We start from the raw sequence: 19,376 nt of genomic DNA, 5'->3' as shown, positions 1-19,376 counted from the left end.
TGCACAATCTCTCACCATTCAGATACTTCACAATCTAACCTGCCTTTCAGCTGAATTGCAACCTGAATCAGAACTGAATTTTTTAAAAAAAATCTAGTCTATTCTGCTGAATATCCTCGACTTTGTGAAGACTTCCTCAGTGAATAGGTAGCCAGCTAAGCACAAGTCATGTGTTCAAAGTTTGTGAAAAGATTTGTAGCTCGGGTGCTCGTTGTTGTGGTTCTGTTCGCCGAGCTGGGAATTTGTGTTGCAGATGTTTTGTCCCCTGTCTAGGTGACATCCTCGGTGCTTAGGAGTCTCCTGTGAAGTGCTTCTGTGATCTTTCCTCCGGCATTTGTAGTGGTTTGAATCTGCCGCTTCCGGTTGTCAGTTCCAGCTGTCCACTGCAGTGGCCGGTATATTGGGTCCAGGTTGATGTGCTTATTGAATCTGTGGATGAGTGCCATGCCTCTCGGAATTCCCTGGCTGTTCTCTGTTTGGCTTGTCCTATAATAGTAGTGTTGTCCCAGTCGAATTCATGTTGCTTGTCATCTGCGTGTATGGTTACTAAGGACCCTTAGACCCTGCTGGAAGTTAATTATTTAGTTCACTATTTCAAATGACTTTCTGACCTCTTTAAAATAAAATATGTTCTTCCTAGAACTGAAGCCACAAATTTATTTTGCCACTGCTTAAAAAAAACAAATTTCAGATGATGTACATCTTTATCACAATGTAATACCATTTGAACTCAGATTTGTTTTACGATTTTGCTGTGAATCATAAAAATCTGACACTGATTTGCTCTATAGATTACTATTGTGGATGGTAAAACTGGCAAGATTCTATGGGAAGAGGATTTAATATGCAGTAAAGACTGTCCCAAACCATCTTCTATCAACACTGTATCCCGAACATCTTTCCTTTTCTGGGGTGAACTTCCAACACATACCAATGGCTCTGTAAGTCTGTTATTCCATAGTAGCAAAGGGAGTATTTATATGAAGTTTGGATTTATTGCTAAAGCAAAGAATAAATTAAAAGACTTGTTAAATGAGTGCTAATGTTGTGAACGGTACAAATTGACACGGCGTTGTTACCCATTATGCTTTTAGTCCAATTTTTAGATACAAATCTGCTGGTGAAATGTTTAAACGACTTGGCAAGTGTATGTTTTTAATATTGGAATTGTTGATAGAACATTACTGCATCAACTGTTGCATCAAAGTGCAGTCTTCTGTCTGACCCTTTAGCAAAATGTGTTTCTCATTTAGAGCAGTCTTAGAAAATGGAGACTGAAATAACAAGTCAGCTAGAAATTTCTCATTGAAGAATATCTATTAAGATCAGAATTTATTTCTTGTACTGTACGTGTTTATCATTGGCAATACTTTATTTTATTGGGCACATTATATATACAATCAGCAATAGTACCAGAAGCTAATGTGGTGAATAGTATTCTATGTGAAATGAGCAATATATAAGTAAAGGAACAAAAGAGAATGAAAGAGTTCTCTTTATTTATTTGTATGTGGGTACAAATCCTGAAACTCCCTCCTTAACAGCATTGTAGGTCTATCCTTACCAAGTAGACAGCAGCGGTTTATGAAGACAGCTCACCACCACTCTTTGTTCTGGAACAACAGGCAAAATGTGAAACTAATTAGGGATTCCAGGTGGAGTGGGGAATCGACAGGCCTGCACTGTAATATAAATGAGATCACATCTGTAAGACTGTCATTGTGGAGGAGAGCTCCTAAATAAAAGTGTGCAGCAAACGCTCTGGCACCTGTGCTTTTGGGAGAGGGTTAATTTAAGGAAGACCTCAGCATACCAGCTTCTGCTGGGAATCTGGCTCTAGTCAATGGCCTGGCTTAGGATTCACCCCTACTGGAGTGGGAAAATTTCACCAGATTTGTACTGATGCTTTTCTTCAAATGGGCCACCTGGTCTGACCTCTCCTTTCCCATATTAATATCTCTCAAAATACTTTATGGATGCTGTATGTTTTAATCATTTTTGTATTACTCAGGTGCCAGAAGATTTAACTGAGAATAGACATTATCTCTACATGGTTCATCCATCACATCCATATGTAATGCTGGAGCTAAAAAACACCACTGAAAATGTGCTTTCCTTTACTAGTAAGTTCTTACACCATATATTGAATAAAATTGCTTACAAGAATGAGTTACAGTTATTTGATATACTATATGTTTTGTTTGATAACTTGTAAAGACCAAGAATAAATAGGATGTGGTCCTAGTGAAGATTGCTTAATCCATATGTTAATGTATGTCCTCCAACATATAGTGACTTGACAGTTCCCAAAGGAACTACATAGGTAAAGGCATAGCTGAGGTATAACAAACTGAAAGTGACCAGTTACCAAAATAATTGAACAGATCAGGCCATAAAAGCAGCAGGAACCTTACTATTACCTGCAGTACTACAAACTAGACAGGAATAAATCTAGTTCCTGTTCCTGATTGCATTCCATTAATATTTTCAGTGAAGATCCATATTACTGTCATATCACAGGGTCTTTAATATTCTTTGGAGAATGTTTCAAGGTGCTTATATAAATAAAATATAGGATAGTTGGGAGCAATATGTAGTACTGATACAAGTCAGCATATGAAATCCAGTTCATTTAAATGTTCCCCTTACCCTAAGAATCACGTTGGTCAAGTTAACCGCCACCAAGACAGAACCCCACTGGTTCTCACCTACCACCCCACCAACCTCCGCATACAACGTATCATCCGCCGCCATTTCCGCCACCTCCAAACGGACCCCACCACCAAGGATATATTTCCCTCCCCTCCCCTATCAGCGTTCCGTAAGGACCACTCCCTTCGTGACTCCCTCGTCAGATCCACACCCCCCACCAACCCAACCTCCACCCCCGGCACCTTCCCCTGCAACCGCAGGAAATGTAAAACTTGCGCCCACACCTCCACATTCACTTCCCTCCAAGGCCCCAAGGGATCCTTCCATATCCGCCACAAGTTCACCTGTACCTCCACACACATCATCTATTGCATCCGCTGCACCCGATGTGGCCTCCTCTATATTGGTGAGACAGGCCGCTTACTTGCGGAACGCTTCAGAGAACACCTCTGGGCCGCCCGGACCAACCAACCCAATCACCCCGTGGCTCAACGCTTTAACTCTCCCTCCCACTCCACTGAGGACATGCAGGTCCTTGGACTCCTCCACCGGCAGAACATAACAACACGACGGCTGGAGGAGGAGCGCCTCATCTTCCGCCTGGGAACCCTCCAACCACAAGGTATGAATTCAGATTTCTCCAGTTTCCTCATTTCCCCTCCCCCCACCTTGTCTCAGTCGGTTCCCTCAACTCAGCACCGCCCTCCTAACCTGCAATCCTCTTCCTGACCTCTCCGCCCCCACCCCACTCCGGCCTATCACCCTCACCTTGACCTCCTTCCACCTATCCCACCTCCATCGCCCCTCCCCCAAGTCCCTCCTCCCAACCTTTTATCTTAGCCTGCTTGGCTACTCTCTCTCATTCCTGATGAAGGGCTTATGCTCGAAACGTCGAATTCTCTATTCCTGAGATGCTGCCTGGCCTGCTGTGCTTTGACCAGCAACACATTTGCAGCTGTGATCTCCAGCATCTGCAGACCTCATTTTTTACTGGAAGAAGTTATAACTCCATCCATTCCTCAAGATATTTTTGTTTTCCCATATGACCTCTTTGACATTTGTCTATATTTGACCAACTCTGTTCCATGTTCTGGCACAAACAGACACTGTCCTGTCTGAAAGATTGATTCCAGATCTATTCATTTACTTTAAACAGAAATGGAAATTGCTGGAGCAATTCAGCCGGTCTGGCAGCATCTGGGGTTAGAAACCAAAGTTAACTAATGCAGTTAACTGGTGTTCTGAAGAAATGTTGATGCTGAGTTTCTCTAGCAATTTCTGTTTTTGTTTCAGATTTCCAGCATCTGCAGTTCTTTGTTTTGTCACCCATTTACCTTTCCCCTTATGGGATTTGATTTCTGCATTCTCATTTCTGGGCGAATGGTGAACATAGTTACAATCAGTTCCAGGCAAGGTTTTCAAATTTGTTATGATTCCAGACTGCACACAGCAGATTGTTAAGCTCCTGAGCGAGGAGGCAGGAACTGATACCCTTCTCCGTTCATTTGCCCCCTCAGTTGTTTACAACAGGGTTGATTTATAAAGGGACCCATCCCTTCTCCATACCTTTCTGAGAGGCAACCTTATAGAAGTTTATAAAATAATGAGGTGTATAGACACGGCTGATGGTAGTTGTCTTTTCTCTAGGTTAGGGGATTTCAAGACTGGGGACACATTTTAAGATGAGAGGAGGGAGATTTAAAAATTCATGAGGGACAAATTTTTCACACAGGGTGGTTAGTGTGTGGAATGAACTTCCTGAGGAAGTAATGGATGTGGGTACTATTCCAATGTTTAAAAGGCATTTAAATAAAGACATGGCTAGAAAAGGTTTGGAGGAATATGGGCCCAGTGCAGGCAGGTAGGACCAGTTTAGTTTGGGATTATGTTCGGCATGAACTGTTGGACCAAAGGGTCTGTTTCTATGCTATATCACTCTGAATTGTTTTTACCAGGTTTTTTTGAGGTAACAATTGAGTGAGTTTTTAGTTACTAAATACAGGAAGAAATAAAAAACATTCAACCACATTGCAGGCTATAGCTCGCTAGCTGATAAGAGGGAGTCTCTTCAATCCACCTTAGTCTGAACTTTCACAGGAATACAGTTGTATATTTAAAATGGCTGTATATTTAAAATGGTATTTTGATGTTTGGTAGGTAGCTGCCTTTATATTACTTTACCATAAAATACAATACATGGCTATGTCTCACAATATGGTGGCTCCACTATGTTCTCAAAACAAGAATCTAAATCTGTTATCGGGTAACAGAGTCCATTGTGTGTTGTCTTTGTCTTGGTACCTTGGTTTTATTTCCTTTATGAAGGCATCTAGCTCTAGCTATAGTTGAAATAGCAGACTGTGTAAGCTAAAAATCTTCCTCAGTCATCTTAAGTCAATTGAGAACCACTTTCAGCCATTTTATGCTGCTTCAGTCCTGGGCAGTCTTAACAGTACAATATTGTGGTCATTGGCTTGGTTATGGTTGTGAGGAGATTAGTGGTTGAGTAGTCCATTCCAAGGTTCTTGGTTTTGTAGGTTGATTGAAAGTTATTTTGACAGTGGCTGGCTGATGGCATGAGATAGTCACTTTTCCATTTTCTTTCCTGCAATGTACTGGTGTTAAATGGCTGCTCTCAAACTGTGACCTTAACAGCACATTAGTCAGGCCATTAACACACATGGACCTGGATTTCAGTCAAATTTTTAAACCCATATTTTATAAATCCCTGGAAGGATAGAAACAAACCTGCCTACATGAAATGGCTTCCTGCTAAGATGGGGACTAGGTGGTTAGCCCATCATTACTGCTTCCTTTTTTGGGTTTTTCTGTTTGGAGTTTCCTAACTCTATACAAGTGTGACAACATTCACTCTAAGTCGTGTGTGTGTGTGTGTAACCGCTCTGAAGTTCTGCATAATGCAACTGTGACTTCTGAATCCAGAAGTTGTTGCTGAATGCAGGTCGATTCAGAAGCAAAAAAAAAATTAGTGGGAACGCTGGGCATGACTATCCATGGGTCAACACAGGACTCTGTCAGATGGTCACTGAATTTATCTCCAAAGTTGTCATTTGGTTGTAAGAGTCATTTTTCTTTTAATATGCAAGTGCAATATGTCTGCAAATACTTCAACATCCTGATACCCTATCATGACAACAGTTTGTCTTGTTCAATTTATAAATTGACTTAAAATAACTTTTATACATCAGTGAGTTTGCTTGTCAGAATTCTCTTCACAGTTATGAACAACCTGCTTCTGCCTATCTTTTTGTCAGCAAGATGTGTGGCAGTGAATGTCAGTTTGCCAATTTCTGTATCTGTTTTAATACCCTTCTTACTATATTGTCCATGAATGCAAACAAGTCTACAAATAATTGTTGCTCTGTTCAGGTTCAATATCACATTTTGTTTGTTTAATGATCAGTGCGACCCAAGAACCTGTTTTCCTTATTAATCATACATGTTTCAACAAATCACTTCTTGCTTTTTGACAATTCAGTTTTTTCAACGTCCTCCATGAATTGTACCTTCTCCAGCTGTTGCAGAGCTCAGCCATCTTACTTTTCCATTGCAAGTGATCTAATGTTAGCTCAATTGAAACCGGTTTGATGTGTTTTCTTTTTACTGTGAGACTTGATATTTGATTATTGACTTGCATCTGCCAATTGTGAAACTCTCCTTACTGACGAAATTGAGAACATGTTTAGGAACAGTGTAGAAACCTTCTCATGTAATAGAAGGTCCCAATTGAATTTTCTGACTAACATTGATTATATTGCATTCACCTAGCATTCATGAGATTTGCCATTGTGAGGGCTGGACCAACAATAAATTTGATTATTAACCCATGAATATTGTTCAGTTCTTCCCTTGTTAGTGGATGTGACATGTATGTCCAGTAGGACTGTGAATTGTCTGCCATTCAATGTCCTTGAATGTGAGTTTATGGGAATTCTTGAACTGCCATTCAGGATATTTAAAAGTTTAAATTGAAGAAGGACATTTAAGAGTGCATTTTGCTCTAATAGTCAGAATAAAAACAAAGTCTTCCATTTCTTCTTGATAAAGTTCCAAATATGATGTATATCAAATGTCTAGAACATAGAACATAGAAAGATACAGCGCAGTACAGGCCCTTCGGCCCTCGATGTTGCGCCGACCGAATCCTACCTAACCTATACTAGCCCAATAACTTCCAAATGCCTATCCAATGCCCCCTTAATTGACCATAAAGAAGGAGAGTTCACCACTGCTACTGGCAGGGCATTCCATGAACTCTCAACCCGCTGTGTAAAGAATCTACTCCTAACATCTGTCCTATACCTACCACCCCTTAATTTAAAGCTGTGTCCCCTAGTAACAGCTGACTCCATTAGCGGTAAAAGGTTCTCAGTGTCGACCCTATCTAAACCCCTAATCATCTTATACACCTCTATCAAATCTCCCCTAAACCTTCTCTTCTCCAATGAGAACAGCCCCAAGTGCCTCAGCCTTTCCTCATAAGATTTTCCTACCATTCCAGGCAACATCCTGGTAAACCTCCTCTGCACTCGTTCCAATGCCTCCACATCCTTCCTATAGTATGGCGACCAAAACTGCACACAATACTCCAGATGAGGCCGCACCAGAGTCTTATACAGTTGCAACATGACCTCAGGACTCCGGAACTCAATTCCTCTACCAATAAAGCCCAGTACACCATATGCCTTCCTCACAGCACTATTTACCTGGGTGGCAACTTTCAGAGATCTGTGTACATGGACACCAAGATCCCTCTGCTCATCCACACTACCAAGTAGCCTACCATTAGCCCAGTAATCCATCATCTTGTTACTCCTACCAAAGTGAATGACTTCACACTTAGCTACATTGAATTCCATTTGCCATATTTCTGCCCAGCTCTGCAACTTATCTATATCCCGCTGTAACCTACCACTTCCTTCCTCACTATCCACAACTCCACCGTCTAATTACAATGATACAAGTCAGAAAGTGGAACAGTTGTGTACACACCTTTTTTCAGTCTGCCTCCCTCAGCCCTTCCTCCCCCCACCTGAAACAATCCTCCTTTATTTTACCATCCTTCCCCAACTTCATTTCTCTCACCGCTCCTCTCTCAGTTGTGAGGTATCATTGTTACACAGCCCAAACCCTTAAGACTGTTACTTTGTGAGGGTTACTTTGCCTTGCTTAAGGGTTAATCCTGGCCTGCAGAAATGTAGAGGATAATTCCAACCTTGAAACACCTAGAGGGAAGTATTGTAAAACGGAAATCTGCACTTCTTCTGAAGCCAGGTGAGGTTAAAATAACCCTCATGCCTTCTGTCAGCTGCGTTCTGCTGATAGTAGATCAGAAAAAAGTCTTTAAAAATAGGATGATAAATTGAGTGAATCTCAACATACTAAAATGGGACAAAAGAGTGGAGAAATGTGTGAATTTGAAGTAAATGTAATTATCACGTCTGCCGTTGGCAACTGTTACTTCAGTGTTACTTTGATGGCACCGAATTATTATGAATGTTTCTGATATAAAAATAAAGCCATATGATATGTTTTATTTCAGCCGCCTTATTTGAATCAAGTAGACATGCTTGCAATGTCCTGCTGTTAGGGCAGCCTGTAGGAAGCAAAGAAGGACCATTGACGATCATGAAACAAAAACTCAAAGAAAGCATCCATTCCAGCACTGTCAGACGTCTAAACAAGGGGCACAATGTCTTCAGTGATGCTGAAATCAAGGACTACTACTATAGAATAAGATACAGGAACTAATGGTAAATGAAAAACAAATCAATGAAGAAATGCCCTGCTGTCTCGTTGCTAGATATATTTATGTACGTTTTTTTTATCTTGCTGGCAATTAAACATTTGCCTGCAAGATATTATGTACTTCTAAGATCCATTCATAATGAAGCCTTCTGGTTTCAGAGTTTCATTTGATATTTCACTTTCAAAGGTGAAAGTCAAAATTAAATCCTAAAACAAGGTTGTAATTCATAAGCAATTCAGGTAACTGTAATGCCGGTACTCAGTGATGTGTTTCATCAGCTTACTTTCTTAAGAAAATTCTTTGGGGGGGGGGATGTGCATGTTATGACAAGGCCTTCCTTAAGTATCCTCGAACTGAATGGCTTGCTAGGCCATATAAAAGGGCAGGGAAGTGCCAGCTACATTGCGGTCAGTCTGATGTCACCAAAAGAAAGGCCATTAGGCAGATGCAGTGGTATAACAGTAATGTCACTGGAGCAGTCACTTCAGATTAATGTTCTGATGACATAGGTCCAAATCCCTCCAGAAAGTGAAATTTCAATTCAATAAAAATCTGGAATAAAAAGCTAGCCTAATAGTGGCCACGTAACCACTGTCAATTATTATTAAAATCCATGTCATATGCTGTTGCCCTTTAGAGGTGGACATCTGCTGTGCTTGCGTACGTCTGACTCCAGACCCATAGCAATATGGTTGACTCTTAAATTCCCTATGAGTAGTTAGGGATGGGCAGTAAACCTAGGCTTAGCCCATGACACCCATGTCCCTTGGATGAATAGAGAGGTTTTTTTCTGAGAATCAATTATTGCTAAAAATGTTTGTGTACTGATTCGCATAAATATAGGGAAAAAATGACCATATCCTACAATAGTGCAACTTTAAAAGGCTGACTACTGTTTTTTTTTGTATATTCTCAGGTCTATTTAAAAATGCAGGTACTAATTATGATATTGGAACCTGAGTGTAATACTTTAATTAGTGCATCAGCAAGAGTCTGGGCATTCTTTGGCTATAGTGGAATCCATGAATGGTACCTTAGAGTCAGTCTAAAGTGTTTTTCATACAGGGACGACACATTGAGTACTCCTGTCCTAAGAATGAATAAGTTACTTATTAATGGGCTGCCAAATTACATGCATCCATTCCAGTACATGCCTCATCACTGTGCTCAACAGGCTTTTGGCAAGTTCCTCAACTGTGTCCGTTTCCCACTTCTTGCCTTTCTGTTCTCAGCTCTTCCTCTCCTTCCAACAAAGACAGCATTCCCCTTGTCCTCATTTTCAATTATACCAGCTTTTGCATCAAAAAAAAATCCCAGCCCCTCTCGTTTCTGCTATCTCCAGCACAATGATCCACAATCATGGCATTTGGTCATGTCGTCACAGGCAGTGCAAAGCCTTTTATTCACACCTTCTCTCACTCCAATTAATGCCCAAGCCCTCCTTTCAGGGGAAGCAACAGCTTTCTTGTTTCACTCAGTTCAGACAACTGCATTTGCTTGTCACAGTGCAGTTCACAATGGTAGGAGTAATCTCCAACTGCACTGATGACTTTGCAGAGCACTTGTTCCTTAAACGTGATCCTGAGCTTCCATAATGGATGCTGACCATTTATTTCACCATTTGCTCCACACAAATTTGTCCTTGGCCTGCTTCAGTGACGCAGTGAAACTTGGTAGAACCTCAAGGGACAGCACCTCATTCTCCATTTAGGAACTTCTGCACATAACATTGAGTTCTGTGATTTCAGACTGTTATCTTTGATTCTATTCTTCAGCTACGTGTCACAGAGCCAAAGAGATGCACAGCACTGAAATAGACCGTTCAGCCCAACTCGTCCATGCCGAACAGATATCCTAACCTAATCTAGTTCCATTTGCCAGCACTTGACCCAAATCCCTGTAAACCCTTCCTATCCATATACCCATCCAGATGCCTTTTAATTGTTGTATTGTCCCAGCCTCCACCACTTCCTCTGGCAGCTCATTCCATACATGCACCACCTTCTGTGTGAAAAGTTGCCCCTTAGGTCCTTTTAATATCTTTCCCTTCTCACCCTAAACCTATGCCCTCTAGTTCTGGACTTCCCCACCCCAGGGAAATGACCTTAACTATTTACCCTATCCATACCGCTCATGGTTTTATAAACCTCTATCAGGTCACCCCTCAGCTTTCGATGCTCCAGGGAAAACAGCACCAGCCTATACAGCGCCTCTCTATAGCTCAAACCCTCCAACCCTGACAACATCCTTGTCAGTGTGTTCATGTTATTGTTTACAAACAGAGCTATCCATTATTCTGGCATTTAAACTCACTTTGGACAACTTTTTTTTTGGTGCCTTCATATCATTTCCTGTGCCTTTTGCTCCACCGCATCTTTGGTATTTAATCTTTCCCAGCCTCGACTCTATGCCAGTCCTTCCCTTTTGATCTTCCATCTCCTTTCAATGGCATAAATCCCATCACACTTCTACTTGCTGTCAGTTCTAAAGGATGCTCCTATTCACCTCAAAGCAGTAACTCTGTTTCTGTGTCCACAGATGTTTCTGGGCCTACCAAGTATTTCTAGCATTTACTTATCTTATTTCAAATTTCCAGTGTTTCTTTGGTTTTTTGCTTGATGGGAATTTGATCAATTGTTTTTCTTTCACAATCCTGACTGCCAAATGCTGGGAGCCAAAAATTTATTCCAAAAGAGTTGCAAAGTTTACAAATGTAGCTCTTTGTTAAAATAGGAATACCTTGTATGTTTCTTTGGGAAACCTAGAATGGGCATTGGTAGAAATTGTGAAGTCTGTTGCAGCAACTACAGTAGCGCCTCAACTTACGAACTTAATCCGTTCCGGGACCCAGTTCGCGAACCGAAAAGTTTGCGAACTGAATCAATTTTTCCCATTTGAATTAATATAATTCCAATTGATCCGTTTCACCATGTCGTACTGCTGAGCGAGATCAGAAACGCGAGCACCATTCTCGTGTTCAGCTATTATTTCCTTCGTTTCCACAGTAATACGTTTAGGCTTCTTAACACCACTATCACTACCACTTTTCACTTTCTGGGAGCCAGAATGAGGGCTAATTTAATGCAAAAAAACAAAAAAAAGCGTAAAAATGCTTGGACGTAGCAATGAACAATGTTCACAGCGCACGTGCCAAAGACAAACTGAATGAGATCACGCGGAGCGCAAGAGCTTTTGCGTTCGTACCTTGAATTTCGTGCGTACTTTGAAGCAAACTTTTATGTACAATCCTGTTCATAAACCGATTTGTTCGTTAACAGGGTCGTTCATATGTCAAGGCGCTACTGTATTTCCATAGCTGTCGTACAAATGGTTTAAATTGGTCCTCCCTTCAATACTGCAGTTTCTGCTGCTATGCTGGTGGGAAAGCATATATCATTTAATCTCCATATGTGAATTATACCAGGCATAACTGATTAAACAAATATGCTGGCATAATTTAGTGATGGCTAATACGAAGATGGATTAGGGTAGGCTTGTTTTCTTCACTGCTTCCATGTATTCCCACTGCTAGACTGTTCAAAAACTGAATTGATTGAGTGTAAATTAGCAGGATCGAGGGGGAAGCCAAAATTCCAGGGAAGTGGAAGTACCATTGAGTTTAGCTTAATTCTTGTGTGACAAGTGGCAGAATTCAACTGTGGACCACTGGGGCCGCATGACAGTAAGAAAAGATTGCGAGTTGGAAAGGGAGGTGAGAATTAGACCAACAGTCTGGATGGAGAGAAGAAGGGATTGTGGATCTTACAATGCGGGAGAGGGGCCCTTAAATTGAGGCCAATGGGTTACAGGTCAGTGGAGTCCAACACATCACAGCAGCAAGGAAAAACTAATTGAAAGGTTTTCTTGTGGATCTCTCTTGAACTGTAGCGCCAGCTATTTTGATCTCCAGTAAGCTGTGGGGTTTTTTTTAACTCCAGGAACCTTGATCAGCAAAGTCTTTACTAAATTAATCCAAATTTGCAGTGCAACCCTAATGTAAGTATTAGAGTTCTCAACTCTCCAAGACTGCTCAGAACTGACAGTTGTAGAAGCTGCAGGTTGAAATCACAGCTTGCAACTTCTCAATTTTAATATTGCCCTGAATCAAGATGGTAGCTGGTATATAGAGGCATTTTTAAAAAAAACTATACTTATTCCCTTTGGCTGTTGGAATTGAAACATTAAATAGATCTTGTGCTAATTAGAGTGTCTTTAACTGTTTGTTACCACATTGCAATGTGGTTTTGCAGTACATAAGAATGAATGTAAAATAAATGAAACTACAATATCTTTTTTTTGTGTGTGTACGCTGCACTGGAGAGAGCTCACAATGCACGAATACTTTAACTAAAGGCCTTGTTTTATGAAGCTGTGCCAGAATATTTGCCATGTGCCAATTTTGATCCGTTAACCAGAATTCTATCGAAATATTTCAGGAAAACGTGCTGTTAGATAAAATGTTGCAATTTATCTTGTACTTGTATGATAAATATTTACGGTCAGTTTGAATTATCCAAACCAATGATTTCTTAAAATAATTAAATTTGATCATCCCAAACTTGAAAAATAATTGAAATGCAAGTTAGTGTAAATACTTTCAATATTCTTTATTGTTTTTGCATTTTTTCAATATTGAGTTTTATCTCAAAATAATTAATGTTTGTTTATAGTAAGAGTTAATCTTCTCAAGTATTCACTCAATTAACTTTATTCAAAAGATTGTGATTGCTGTTGATAGCTGGTTGATGGGCACTGTGCACCTTATTCTGAATCTAATGATGTATTTAGTGCACTGATTAAAATTAAACTTCCTACAACATAAAATGCAATAGTTCAGTACTGTATAGCTGTTAAATTTCTTAGGAGAAATGGCTGAAGACTTAAGTCCATTACCAAGTCTGCAAAGTGTTCAAGAGATGGTGAAGTAAAGTAGATAATAATGGGTAGACGAAACTGTTATACAGAAGGGAAGACTGAAGTAGCTCAGAAGGAGTTCAGATTCCTGAGGTTTTTCTACCTTTTTTGATTATGGCAGCCTCAGCTCAACAGTTGAGGTTCTCTTACCAAAAAATGTGCTGAACGACCTTCAGAGATTTGGTCACTAGTTTCAAACCATTCTAAGATAATAGAATGGTAATCGATAGTACATAATTGCACTGTATATTGGGCAAACTGGATTAAATAAGAAACTACTTAACTAACTTAATAAATTACTGATTAGCTTAATTAAATTAATTAATTTTAATTTAAATAACTTTTTTATAGTGAATAGAACTAACTGAACTTTCAGAAGCAGTGTGCAGTAAGTTGTCAGCTTTGACACAGTGGTTGTGCTTTTGCCTCTGAGTCTGCACATAGTAGGTTCAAATCCTATTGCAGAGATGGGAGCAATTTCATTCATGCTGCGACATATCGGTGCAGTGTCACAGGAATCTTGCATGACTAAACTAGCTTTTGGATGACAAGTTAAACCAAAACCCTATCTGTTCTCTCAAGCAATGTTTCAAAATTCTATAGCACTCCTCAAAGAAGAGCTGGGTAGCTCTCCCCCAATAGACTAATTAATGTTGATCTTTCAACCAAAAGAAGTTGAAAATGCTACAAATACTCAACAAGCCAGGCAGCAACTATACAGAGGGAAACTAAGTTAATGTTTTAGGTCGATAACCCTTCTTCAGATTCTGATTCTGGTGAAAGTTCATTGACCTAAAATATTAACTCTCTTTCATTTTCCACAGATGCCAGAGGTAGTGAGCATTTTAGTGTTCTCTGTTTTATTTCGGATCTCTAGCTTTTGCAGTGTTTTTGTTATGATAGCTTAAGATCCCTTGGTGATCTGTTTGTGAGCAGTTAACGGGAAGTTGCTGCATGAAAGTTTAACTTTTGTGCGTCCTTGACTACAGCAGTAATCACATTTCTAAAGTACTTATTGGCAATCAAGCACTTTAGGCTGTTCTGAAATCACAAAAGGTGCTAAAGAAATGCAAGTATTTCTTGTTTTTTTGGGGGGGGGAACGGAATTGAAATTTATGTGGGAAGAATGGAAAGTTTGCTTTTGAGGTCATTGAAGAGTGAATTGTTTCTGACTGTTTGAACTTTCTGGCAATGATTTCATGTCAATTTGTTATTTTATCTAAGCTTAGAATTTTATTTGTCTTCAAACAGAAACCAAGGACAAGACTGTTCATATATTTCTTAAACTTCTGTGTAAACTACTGAGCTTTACACAACTTATTAAAAATTACATTTTGATAAAACAGTATTTATCTTTACAAGATTGATAGAAATTGCTAAATTTAGGAATTCTCAAGATTTCAGCTTTCTATTTGCCTCACTAAATAAAGCTTGCCAAAAATCAAGTGAATAACTGAATTAAACCTTATTGCGGAGCAGAGGAATATTAATCTATAAAAATAGCAAACCAATTTGAAATTGTAACATAATTAACGTTAATGGACTGCCAAAAATAATTTCCTATTGTATTCTTTGTAGGGGATTTTATATGTAAACACAGTATCAATTGCTTTCGCTGTGTAACAATATTAAATTCTTGGTTTCATGTTTGCTTCAATGTGTGTCTGTGAAAATATCGCCCTGATTCTAAAGTGAAATATTCCATTTGTTATCAGTACATTTCACAATCAATGTAATAGTTTAATGATGTGCTGACTCTTTAGGTGCCTTGCATTTATAAGATCATGTGTTTATTTGTATAAGTAGTTTGTCCTTTTCTTATATTGTACACTGTTTTTCCAACATTTCCAAAGAAGCTTTGTTCAAAAGTTGAATGCAGTAGGAAGTGCTTTGCATGTGGTTGTCATTTGACTTATAATAAATACTTCTGTTCCATTGTGCAAAATAGTCTGTTGTTTGCTGATGTAACCATAAAGAGATTAAACTTGCTTTGTGTTGTGATCGTGTGGATTTGTGTTTGAGTTCAAAATGAGGTCTGCAGATGCTGGAGATCACAGCTGCAAATGTGTTGCTGGTCAAAGCACAGTAGGTTAGGCAGCATCTCAGGAATAGAGAATTCGACGTTTCGAGCATAAGCCCTTCATCAGGAATAAGAGAGAGAGAGCCAAGCAGGCTGAGATAAAAGGTAGGGAGGAGGGACTAGGGGGAGGGGTGATGGAGGTGGGATAGGTGGAAGGACCACCTCCATCGCCCCTCCCCCTAGTCCCTCCTCCCTACCTTTTATCTCAGCCTGCTTGGCTCTCTCTCTCTTATTCCTGATGAAGGGCTTATGCTCGAAACGTCGAATTCTCTATTCCTGAGATGCTGCCTAACCTGCTGTGCTTTGACCAGCAACACATTTGCAGTTGTGTTTGAGTTCAACCTATATGTAAATAACTAGACTTGTATGGTTCGAGTAGAGAAACCAATCATCAGTTGTGACTATGCATGTATACCATGTAAGCAAACACAGGTTAATGAAAGAATGCATATTTATGTTTTATTATCCAAAGTTTAATTACAGAGTAATGACAAAAGCAGGAAGCTGTGGAAATATGAAGTAGAATAGCTTTGGTACTTTGACAGTACCTTCCAACTGCATGACCTCTGCCACCTAGAAAGACTAGGGCAGCTGATGCCTGGAATGACATGACTGCAGGTTCCTCACCAGACTACATAGCATCTTGACCTTGAATTTTTTTTTAGATTACTTAGTGTGGAAACAGGCCCTTCCGCCCAACAGGTCCATGCCGACCTTCTGAAACGCAACCCACCCAAACCCATTCTCCTACACCTAGCACTACGGGCAAATTTAGCATGGCCAATTCACCTAACCTGCACATCTTTGGACTGCGGGAGGAAACCAGAGCACCCAGAGGAAACCCACGCAGATACGGGCAGAATGTGCAAACTCCACACAGACAGTCGCCTGAGGCGGGAATTGAACCTGGTTCTTTGGCGCTGTGAGGCAGCAGTGCTAATGACTGTGCCACCATGCCACCATTTTATACCTAATATACTTGAGTAACAGTTATTTTTGGTCAAATAATCTGGAATTTTCCATATATCTCGTGTAAAAGTTGACCCTAGTTCTTCACAGATCAACATTTGAATGTGTGCCAGCTGACATGTCCCGCTCCAGCCTTCCAGTCTGACAGTTGTTCCACTCCTGTCTTCCAGTCCACTGGCTGTTGTGTTCTGCTCTGGGTTTCCAGAATTACCATAATTTTTTTTCCCCTTTAATAGAAGCCCAACTGATGTCTAAATGAATAATGATACGGTATGAACTTTGAGGGGCATGAATTTCAGAGGTAGCATTCATGTAGTAGTCAATCCCATAAATTTAACCTTAAAAAATAGTCAAAAAAATTAGACTATTACTTGAGTATGTGCGGTATCACAGTTCTTTCGCTTACAATGGTCAAAATCTTGGAACCCCATAAGCATTCTGGGTGTCCCAACACGCCAATGACAGTAGTGGTTCGAGAAGGCAGCACACTGCCACCTTGCAATAAGTTTTGGCCAAGCCAGTGATGCCATGATCCTTGATTGATTTAGAAAATACAATAAGTATAAAGCTACAAGGGAAAGAACAGGAGACTAAGGGTGTTTGATAATTGTTTCAAAGAATTTGCACAGACACAATGACCTTCCTGTGTACTGTATGTTATTTTCCCCACAGTTCTCTACATTATGTTTTTAAAACAATTTCCATAATGTTATTACATAAATTCCTGTTCTGTGGGCTAAGAGGGCTTATAATACAAATAAAAGATTACAAAATATCTTGCTTTCCTTTAAGTGTTGGGGAACTAAGTAGTCACAAGGTTTCACAGCCAGTTCATATTCCAAAATTAATTAAGGAACTCGAGAAGGATATTTGAAATGGTTTTCAGAATATGACACATACAGTATAATACTTGAGGACTGGAAGAGAGTTGTACTGTTCCAGAATGGAGAGAAAAGGAATTGCGAGCTGGTTATTTAACACAGGTACTGGCAATAACATCTACATATATCCTGTTGAATAACATTCATATTGAGCCAAGTTGTTTGACAGAAGAAGGTTTTAGAGCCATTAGTTCTAGGAATGGTGATAACTAGCCACTGTTTTAACCATAATGGACCAAAGTTGTCCCTCTGTTAGGATGGGCAAGTAATGACTTAGCATTTTGCACCAATTGTGGGCTAGGCAGGTCTCCCTCAACTACCATATCAAATTTGAGGACTGAACCCTCCTCATTGGTATCATTCCACATCACATTTGATAATTTAAGCAAGTGCACTAGCCAGCTTTACAGGGTCCACTTTAAACATAAGCAGAAAATAGTGCTCAAATTAGCATTGGTCAGGTTGCAGTGCCGCTAAGTTTTAAGTGCACGGTTAATTATTGTCGTCATGATGAATAATTGTAACCATTAGGGTAGAAGTTCATCTCGAGCACTGATGTAAAATAAGCCTGAGAACAGCCACTTAGACACTGCTCTGGATATTTAATTCCAGTGGTGTTAACTGGACAGATACTTCATAAATTCAATCTTTTTTAGATTTGAACACACATAGAAACTCACAGGCAGGTTCTAATAGTATCTAAAAACTATCAAAAAATCATATCTCAAAGCTGTGTAGTTGGCAGAGGCACCAAATTAATACATGTGAGACAATTCAACCAAATTGAACCCTGAAAGATTGTGTGAAATATAAATACACATGGTTTTAGTTTTAATTGTCAATGCAAAGAATTTCACATTGAATCTGCAAATTCCTCTCAGTGGTTAGCACTGCTGCCTCACAGTGCCAGGGACCTGGGTTTGAATCCAGCCTTGGGTGACTGTCTGGGTGAAGTTTGCACATTCTCCCTGTATTTGCGAGGGTTTCCCCTAGCTGTTCTGGTTTTCCCCCACAGACCAAAGATGTGCAAGTTAGGTGGCTTGGTCATGCTAAATTACCCATAGTGATGTGCAGACTGGATGGATTAGCCATGGGGGGGAAATGTAGGGTTGCAGAGATAGGGTAGAGGTGGGGTGGGTCTGGGCGGGACGCCCTTCAGAGGTTCGGTATGAACTTGATGGACTGAATGGCCTGCTTCTACACTGTAGAGATTCTATGATTCCAACAGCAGAAACTAACATCCCACAAGCATGTCTTATAACCCCAGGGGCTTCTTTGGTGCTCTGGCAGTGTCCTGACCTTTGAGGTAGCTGACCTGTGTTCAAGTCCCACCTCCTCTACATTCCCCAGGTTGATTAGGGGGAAGAACATCTAGTTTATAGGCAGTTTGTAATTCTCTGCAAAGGTAATCAAGTTGCATTTCATATGGACTTACAAAGTGTTTGATAAAGGTTCTGAAGTGCGATTAATAAAGTTGAGTGATCAGATCAGATGGAACAAGAGATGTACATTAATGTCATTAAACTTTTGATGGCATGGAACTCTAGGATTGGAAGGTAAAGAAAAACTGAAATAATTCACAGATGCTGAAGCACAAACTGAAACATCTAAACAAAAGAGTGACAAGCAGGGAAAGGTTTATTAAATAAATGAAGCATGAATATGTTAAGATTTGAACTGGAGAGCTATTCTACTGAGTCACCCAGGAAACAATGAGCTGACTGGTTAATAAATGAAAATAATTTAGCAATTATTATTAATACGCTGTAGTAGAATCTGGTAGGTGGGCACCCAGTCACACTGAGTTCTGCATACATTGGAATAGCAATGAAAATGTTTTACTGATGCACTTTTAGAATATAGCATGGTCAATCTCAAACAAAAGATGCAAATGATGAGAAAGGATGGTGACCATTTCATGTCTTGGAGACTAAAGTCAGAGGAAAGGCTCAAGGAGCTAACATGAAGTGGCGAACAGATGTGATTTTTTAATTACACCCACAGCCAGAGAAAAAAATCAAACACTCTGCGATTGTTTTCTTCTTTACTAAAAATATGTAACCCTTGATATTGAAATCTCCATGTTCTTTCTTTTGTCCAGTCTCTTTTT

At 39.9% G+C, this 19,376-nt stretch overlaps 1 protein-coding gene across 2 annotated transcripts in view; it reads left to right on the top strand.

Moving 5' to 3' along the window:
• The window catches only part of fam234a (family with sequence similarity 234 member A), a 41,130-nt gene extending 28,135 nt beyond the window's left edge, over positions 1-12,995 (top strand). For both annotated transcript variants that reach the window (XM_060840884.1, XM_060840883.1), the window contains exons 10-12: positions 792-941; positions 2,012-2,123; positions 8,216-12,995. In XM_060840884.1, the coding sequence (XP_060696867.1) occupies positions 792-941; positions 2,012-2,123; positions 8,216-8,424 (471 nt within the window). In that variant the 3' untranslated portion in view covers positions 8,425-12,995. The remainder of the gene's footprint in view (positions 1-791; positions 942-2,011; positions 2,124-8,215) is intronic.
• Positions 12,996-19,376: the final 6,381 nt, after the last annotated feature.

Source organism: Hemiscyllium ocellatum, chromosome 20 (genome assembly GCF_020745735.1).
Source record: "Hemiscyllium ocellatum isolate sHemOce1 chromosome 20, sHemOce1.pat.X.cur, whole genome shotgun sequence".
Classification (NCBI taxonomy): Eukaryota; Metazoa; Chordata; class Chondrichthyes; order Orectolobiformes; family Hemiscylliidae; genus Hemiscyllium; species Hemiscyllium ocellatum.
This window is presented reverse-complemented; position numbering and strand designations above follow the sequence as displayed.